The 8,840-nt window shown below is 34.7% G+C and overlaps 1 protein-coding gene across 1 annotated transcript in view; it reads left to right on the forward strand.

The window, feature by feature from the left end:
• Positions 1-8,840, forward strand: part of LOC107670305 (FERM, RhoGEF and pleckstrin domain-containing protein 1-like) — a 47,628-nt gene that overhangs the window by 26,918 nt on the left and 11,870 nt on the right. The window contains exons 15-19 of the mRNA XM_016462871.1: positions 3,776-3,906; positions 4,909-4,998; positions 6,098-6,216; positions 7,930-8,011; positions 8,095-8,332. Coding sequence (XP_016318357.1) covers positions 3,776-3,906; positions 4,909-4,998; positions 6,098-6,216; positions 7,930-8,011; positions 8,095-8,332 — 660 coding nt within the window. The remainder of the gene's footprint in view (positions 1-3,775; positions 3,907-4,908; positions 4,999-6,097; positions 6,217-7,929; positions 8,012-8,094; positions 8,333-8,840) is intronic.

Genomic DNA, 8,840 nt, shown 5'->3' on the forward strand with positions numbered 1-8,840 from the left:
TTTTTTATAAAATCCAACCGATCGTTTTGCTACATAAGACCCTTATTCCTCGGCTGGGATTGTGTTTAGCTGGATTACATATATTTGATTGGGGTTGGGGCTAAATTCTGCAGGATCTTCAGAACTTCATCTTCATTAATATTCTTAATCATCAGTTTGCCATTTGTACATTTGTGCTGGCGCTCACAGCTGCTTCTTCATAGAATCATTTAAAGAACAGTGTGATTTTTAAAGATTCACTCATCCTGAGCTTTGGCTAAAGATCTTCATATCATGGTCTTCATTGTGTGGCTTTTTTTCTCCTTCTGGCTGAGCCTCTGTTTACTATGAGAAATTAGCAGATTCAGAGACTGGACATTTTTAACGGTATCTTAAAATCCTGCATGATTTTTTTATTAGCTAGATTTGAATGTAAGCATATTGAATATAAGGGGTTTTGTCCTATTGTGTCAGAATTGTGATGAATGTATTTGTCAGTAAGAGATTTCAGTTTATGAAATGAAGATGCTGTCATTGTATACTCACCTTCATGTCATTTCAAATCTGTATGACATTTTCGTCCCTCCATGGAACACAACATGGTCTCCGTGGGTTTGGAATGACACGGGGGTGAGTAGGTAATGACAGAACTGTCCCTTTAAGCTATATGATGGTTCAGTCTATAGAGAGAAAGTGTCACAGCATGTGTCTGCATCTCACTGTGTTTCACTCTCTCTCCCTCTCTGAGCACCTCTACCTTACCTTGCACATGGGTTTACCTGTTATCCTTCAGCAGGGATTGGAAAGAGCATTTCAAATAGGGTTTTTGATATTTTAATAAAAATTGCATACCTGTTGTAGTATTTTCCCAGAAAAAAAATCTATGGAAATGTGATAATGCCATGTAGCACGTGTGTTTCTAATCCCTGCCTGATTTCTCACTCAGCTTTGATGTCACTGCACTATTGGCTGATATTCACTATTGTTTTGTACCTTTTCTTTTCTGCCCCGTTTTTTTTTCTTCTGAAACCGCTTGAGCTTGTCATTGTTGTCATTTATGATCAATAAATGCTTGTTATGTTTTTTGCTGGCATTTAAAATGGAATGAATGAATTTGTAACTAATGGTGTTTTTAAAATGCTGGGCTGCATGCTCTCCCTTCATATGGCTGTTCTGTTCTATTTCAATGAAAGCTGAAAGGCAGTGCATTCTGGGAAATGTTCAGACATGAAAATTTTAATATCCTTATGAATGTCTGTGACATGACTGATCTTCTTTTGTTTGTTCACACAATGATCAAATTACACACCAGGATTGTTTAGAAATCAACTTGACGGCCTAAAAAAAAAATAACGTCACCTGCTGTTCATTTGTGTGAATGACATGCTGATGATCTTTCTCACACCTTGGCTGTGTTCAGAATGGAATACTAGCGTACTGTTTGCTGCACACTACACACTGTATACTTCACGCACGTTTTAAAAAAATAAGTATTTGAAGAATGAACTATGCAACAAACATTTCAAATAACAGTAAGCTATACTGTTGAAACTTACCCTAACAACAATGCACGTTTAAGTGGCCTACATTTAGAAAATGAAAATGAAACATTTTATTGTTTATTGTCTTAGTCTGATCAAACAATCAGTACGTCTAGTTCTTTTATCACACTGGGAATTTATATCACGCACAGTACATACTGCATGTAACCACACTACATAGACTGCACAGCAAGTACGGTAGTATGGTAGTTGCTATTCTGAACATAGTCGTTCCCTCTCTTCCTCTGTCTCTCTCATTCAGCACTGTTCAAGCTTAATCTGTTCTGATGTTTCCTGCCTGTTCCTTCTCAATGACTTTTGGTTCTGCTGCTCTTTATAAACCACATAGACTTTTTAACAATGTATTTTGTGCACTAGTGTCAATAAAGTTACAGTTGGCCTTTGAAGACTCAGGAATTGTTTTTTAAAGCTTATAATGCTCATATTTTTTTTCATGATCCAACCCTCCTTCCCTCTCACTCACCCCCCACCCCCTCCCCGCTGTCTATGGCTGCACAGCGCATGTCTCGCTATCTGTCCACACATGTATGTATATAAAGTGCAGTATACATGCATTAGTTCACATTGTATGAATGTCTGTATGGCGTAGTGTGACTTGTTTATATTGTTTGTATATGTTGTTGTGTACATGGAGTAGTTTGTGCTATAAATACACTGCCATTTACAAGATTGGACACGTTCCTTATTATTACAGTTTTCCACTTTTTCAAGTTTGAGCTTCTTATCGCTCAACTAACTTTAAACTGTATAAACTTCCGGCGACTTGTTGATGCTTTTCTTTCACTTTCTGCAGTTAATTGTATTGAATGTGCACTAAGTGTACTTAAAATCTGAAAGTATATTTTGAAAAAAAAAAAAAAAACTGTACTTGCAGATAGATAATGTAATATTAATAAAGTAAGATGGCTCTTAAGTGTACTTAAAGAGAGCAAACTTTCTTAACTTTGCCTCTTAACACACTTAAGTACACTTTTTAAAAGTACAGAATGTCAAATTAAATGAAAAGTAAAGTTTACATTTTAAATCATTATGTTTTAATAATTTTTGTTGTGCTTTAATGAAGTACACTTACTTTGATGTGTTGACTAAAATACTAAAGCACATGTGAAGCACTTGATTATAATTGTAACTGTGTTGTTGAGATTACATTTAAAGTTAATATCTTTTAAATGTACTGAATTGCAACTTTATCATTACAAATGTGTAATTACAAATATTTTTAATTACATGACATACAAGTTAGAAATAGAAATAACATAAGTATATTTAAGTTGACTATAAATGCTTGTCGGTACACTCACTTTAACCATATTTCAAAGACAATAGAACAGAAGTAATTATGAAATTACATATAAAGATGTACTTAAGTGAAAAAAATGTGAAGTTTATCTACTTGTATTATATCAATTTAAACTACGATACATTTTCATTTAATCGTAGTTAAATTAAATGTTTCTGAAAACATTGCAGTGAGTTCGCACTTAAGTATATTATTTCCATACTAAGTAGTACTCTTTTTAAAAGTATGCTGAAGTGTACTTCCTTTTTCACACAGGGGCCCAACTTGTCTATTTCAAACGTTTAGTTTAAAAGCTTTTAGGATCGTGAGAAACGTGTTCACAGCTTTGACTGCTAGTGTATACTGTATGTCATTAAGACTGCTTTGTGTTGTTGTCTGTGTCGGGCTGCACTCACACCTGCTTTATTTATCATGACTGCACTACTCAAAGAAAACACACGAGGTGGATTTGGGCAAGTACTGAGAATAACCTCCTGTAGGAGTAGAGATTTGTGGGAAGTGCACTATACTAGAGGAACAATGAACATAGACGTGCATACTTAGTATTGATCAATTATTTATGTCTTTGTTTATTTATTTATTTTACCCATTTAGACACAAGAACTGTTACTGCCGTACCAAAAGTACAATGGCAATACCATGGTACAGCAACTTTTATCAAAATCTCGGTGTTGTACAGTATGATCACTGTACTATGGTATTCACATGGTACTTCCAAAAATAGCATGCTACTCCCATGGTTAATTTTCAAAAGAAACATGGCAGTACCATGGTATTTTAGTACTTTTTTTGGGTATTGTTGCATTTTTGCATGCTAAAATAAGTGAAAGTGAAGTCTAAATGCACACATCACATATCAAAATGATAAGTATAAAGGGAATCTGCCTCAGATCTGTGCTCATGATCTTCATCTGTGCCTGTCTGTCATTCTCAGAGGTGACGTGTGCTTTAGTTAACGGTCACGCTGATGACTGTAGAGGAGCGACGCCGTCTCCTCTCATCTCACCCATGCTGAATGACACTGGTGCCATACGCACTGATGACGAGGAGGACAACAGGAGGAAGGTGAGATCTGTGGACGAAAGGTTTTGACTGTACAGTCAATAGTTCTCAAAAGCATTAGGAATTGTTGCATGACACCATAGCAGCCCAATGTTGAGAATCAGAATTTTAGAATTTAGCATATTAGAATGATTTCTGAAGGATCATGTGACACTGAAGACTGGAGTAATGATGCTGAAAAGACAGCTTTGCAACAAAGGAATAAATTACAATTTAAAGTATATTAAAATTACATTAGCATACATGCATTTAAATTACATTTAAAATAAATGTCAGTGTGGCTTTATTGTGTTTATATGCATAATAAACCATCTCTATTACTCAACTGTAGTATACGCGTTTAACTCTTTCCCCGCCAGTGTTTTTGAAAAAAGTTACCAGCCACCGCCAACGTTTTTGCTAATTTTCACTAAAACTTCATTGCCCCCAGAATATTTTGTTGTATGAATATCTGAACATGCAATACTTCAAAATAAAGATCAGACCCTTTACTTTAAAAAAAAACTGTTTTATTCTAGCTTCAAGCATTGTTTTTTTTTATCAACACTTGAATATAGGTCGGTTTCATAAAAAAGCAACATTTTGAGCAAAAATTGCATTTTTATCAAATACATCTGGATCATATTCAGTAATGTTATCAAAGCAAAGATGCAGTAGATGGCTTCCATCAGTACTCCCAAAGCTTGCACAGGCCTTTACCACTTTCTGGATTGACATTTCACTCTGTAACATTAGGCAGTTTTCATTTATATGCGGTTAGTGTTGATGATGGCATTGTTTTTCATATGCATATGCTTTCATGTGAGATTGCTCGTTTCTGCGTCTTCCTGGTCTGTGTTTTTGATCTGCACTTTACTCATTCAGGAGATACGTAATAGCGCCCCCTAGCGTATAACAGCGAGAATGCGGAAAATTCCATGTTTGGCAGGGAAAGAGTTAATGTCAGTTTTTATGAAGTGTCATATTGTGCTGATGAATTGTATTGTATTGTGTGTGTTTGTGCAGAACTGTCCCGCTGATAATGCATACTGCATTGCTAAAGAGCTGCTGTGTACTGAGAGGACATACCTGAAGGACCTGGAGCTGATCACAGTGGTATAATGATGGACAGACTCTTCATCAGATCTCCACACACACACACACACACACACATTCCTGTCTAGCCACAGTGGGCGGGTTTCTATTCAACTATAGAGCTCATGTTTCCTGTTTCAGCCCACAAAACACACAGTGCTTTGGATCAGGTTTAGAGATGTGTGTGTGTGAGAGAGAGAGTACAGAAATGGGGCTATGTTTACAGACCTGTGGCTTTTGTAGGACTCTGACACAGTTTAACGCAGCAGTGTATCAGCACATGGGTTCTGCTTACTTTATCAGCTACACACCTAACATGAACCACACACTCAGTCCAGTGATGAGTACAACATTTAGAGAATGTCTCTAATCTCATGTTAGGCTAATGTATTATATATTTAATTAATATTATCAGTTAGTTTTATTAGAATTGTGTAAGTTAATATTGTGTCCAGAATTATAGACTGCACACTCAGTATGGTACTTTTTTAAAAGTTTGTTGTCGGTAAGAGTTTTTAAAAGAAGTCTCTTATGCTCACCAAGATTGCATTTATTTGATCAAAAATACAGTAAAAACAGTAATATTGTGAAGTATTTTTACACTTTAAAATATATTTCTTTCTATTTTAATATGTAATTGTAATGTTGAATTACTCCAGTCTTCTGTGTCACATGATCCTTGAGAAAAATATGATGATTTGCTGCTCAAGAAACATTTATTGTTATTATCAGTGTTGAAAACAGTTATGCTGCTTCATATTATAGTATTTCATAACATAACATATATGTCATGTTACAGAAAGAACAGCATTTATTTGAAATTGACATTTTTTGATATGTCTCTACTGTCACTTTTGATCAGTTTAATGCATCCTGGCATTAAAAGTATTTCTTTATTTTTTTTTTAATAAATTTTACTGACCACAAACTTTTGAAAAGTGGTGTATATACACATACTATATCATGAACTACACTCAAACTGCACACTTATTCAAATTTTCATTATAGGAATAGTTAATCAATGCACATAGAAACCACAGAGCTATAAGCTACAAAATTATTAATTTACAAGCAGGTATAGGTTTTGTATTTATTATTGATATATGTGTGTGTGTGTGTGTGGGATAAAGAGGATTGTGTTCCTGACGCTCTGAAGACACTGTTGAGTTCCACCTATGAGCCGCTACATTCCCACCACACACACTTCCTCCAGGAGCTCGAGGAGAGACTGTCCCTGTGGTGAGTAACACACACACACACACACACACACACACACACACAGATCGATCAGGTTTCAGTCTACAGTCTCGACAGTAAGCTGAGTTTGAGTGATGGTTTCAGCAGTGGTATTGACAGTTTTCAGTATAATCATCATCATTAGGGTCATTCGAGCATTTGAGAGACTGAAGCTTGTGTGTTAGTGTTGTTCACATGAGTGTGTGTTTTTAGGATAAACTATATTTGTAGTCAAGGGTCATGAGTACGAAGGCTGAGTCTTATCCTGCACCTCAATCTGCATAATATCTGTTGTAAATAGTTTATGAAATTAGAAAAGTGTCCCAGATCGTAATATGGTGAAAATAGTAAGATTAAGATTCCTGGATGGTTTACGTTTTTTCTGGTGGAAGTTTATCTGTAAATTTTTTTTTTTGTGGCTATTATTGCCCTTTTGGCCAACTAAGTCCAGTTTTTGACCATTCGATTTCACAGAGGAAGAAAAAACAGATTTATGAACAGTAATAAATGAATCTAGATCTATGGTAGGGACCCTTTTGACAGACTGATGGCACATTTAAACACACATTGTAAACACTGTAAATCTTTTTTTATATATTTATATTTGTATTATTTATTTATTTAATGTACATTATAACACTTTTTGTTTTATTATCCTAGATAATAAAAAAAAATAAAATAATGAGAATAATTTTTGTTAAGATCAGTATTATTTTAGCATTATTGATATGCTATTATATATTTAATTTAATAGTTTGAATTAGATTTTATTTTGATAATTTTGGCTTTCACTTTAATTTGAACGTTTTTGTAATTTTGTTGTGTGTTTTGTAATTTCCATTAATTGTTTTTTTTATTATATATATGTTTATATAGTATTCATTAATTGTAGTTTTAGTTTATTTTAGTGCTTAAACTAAACAAAAATGAGAAATGTTGCCTTGTCAACTAGCTGAAATAAAATAAGTTTAAGATTGTTTTTTTTTTATTTATGTTAACATTTATTTTGTTTCAGGTAATTGAGATGTTTTATGGTTTTAGTTTTAGCTGTTGGAACAAATGGGAAAACAAAATTAGGTTATAATTTATATTATGGCGTCCTTAATTAACAACATGTACTTGCGATTAGAGTTTGGTTTGGGGTTAGTTGCTTGTAATTATGCATAATTTACTGTTATTACTATAGTAAGTACATGTAAGGTGTAACAAGGACACTGTAAAATAAAGTGTTCCCAAAAATGATATGTGCTATGGTCTCCTTTTCACCTCAGATGTTTACTGTCCACGGTCCTGTAGAGTCTAACACCAACTCTAATCAAACAGAGCTCAACAAGCTAGCAATCAAGCTCTTCATGCGTGCTAGACAGTTACAAGCAGATGAGTGTTTGATCTTGTTTAGAGCTAAACTCCGCAGGACTTTGAGGACCAGATCTGAGAAACTGCTTTAGTGAATAATGTAATTATGCAATTTGGTTCGCAGCCTTTCAGCTCTACTCAGAAAACATCATTAGTCTGGAGTCTATATATGATCGCCACCTGCTTGTCAAACCACACCATTACTCAGTAACTAATGGTTAAAGTGTTAGAAGTGTAGTTTATCACCCACAAATAATAATTCTGTCATCATTTACTCACCCTCATGTCATTCCAAACCTGACTTTCTTGCTTCTGGGGAACTCAAAACAATATTTTGAATGTATTTGTAATGTGTTTTAGTGAAGGCCGATGCAATACGGAGGTTAAAGGAGAAATGCAGCGTATAGGAGACCTGCTGCTGAGGAGCGCACAGGAGCTGAAGGTGATTCTGTGTGTGTGTGTGTGTGGTAGATGGTTTGTTATCGGTCATGTTATTGACAGTACTGTGTGTTTGTGATTCTCCAGGCTCTCTCAGCTCAGCTGCAGATGATCTCCGAGTGTGTGTTTGCGCTGGAGAGAGCGTGTGTCGCGTCCCGCAGGCTGGAGTGTGTGTGCCGTGAGTTTGAGCTGCAGAAGGTGTGTTACATTCCTCTGAACGTCTTTCTGCTGAGTCCCCTCCATCGCCTGCTGCACTACAGACAGATACTAGACAGACTCTGCAAACACTACCCGCCGACACACACCGACTACAGCGACTGCAGAGGTGCGTGCATGTAACAGTGTCTGTGCTAATGTTTTGGAGAAATGTTCCCTGAAGACAGCTATATCTGAAAACAACTTGCTTTTGGGGATGTCCTCAAAAGAAAAAAAAAATGCTTCATAAGGGTATTTATTTTAAAATGGACAAAAGTTGTATTTTAGGGCTAAATTATAGGAATTAAAGAGCTGTAAAAATAAATGGGAAGTCCCTATTTAGATACAGAGGAGCTAAAATGTTTTCTGTATTTCTTCATAAATTTGACCTATATTGAGGTCAAATTAAAAAAGTGCACTTAAATAATAATGCAATACTTTCAGTAATTTATTAGGTGACAAAACTGACAATAATAAAATAAAATAAAATAAAATAAAATAAAAAGATTAAAATAAACATAAAAATACACTTTAGTAAAAGGTGTGTATATTTTATATTAAATTATATTATACTGCTCAAAAATTTGAAGTCTGTAAGTTTATATATATATATATATATATATATATATATATATATA

This window comes from Sinocyclocheilus anshuiensis, unplaced genomic scaffold (assembly GCF_001515605.1).
Source record: "Sinocyclocheilus anshuiensis isolate Anshui unplaced genomic scaffold, SAMN03320099.WGS_v1.1 scaffold732, whole genome shotgun sequence".
NCBI lineage: Eukaryota > Metazoa > Chordata > Actinopteri > Cypriniformes > Cyprinidae > Sinocyclocheilus > Sinocyclocheilus anshuiensis.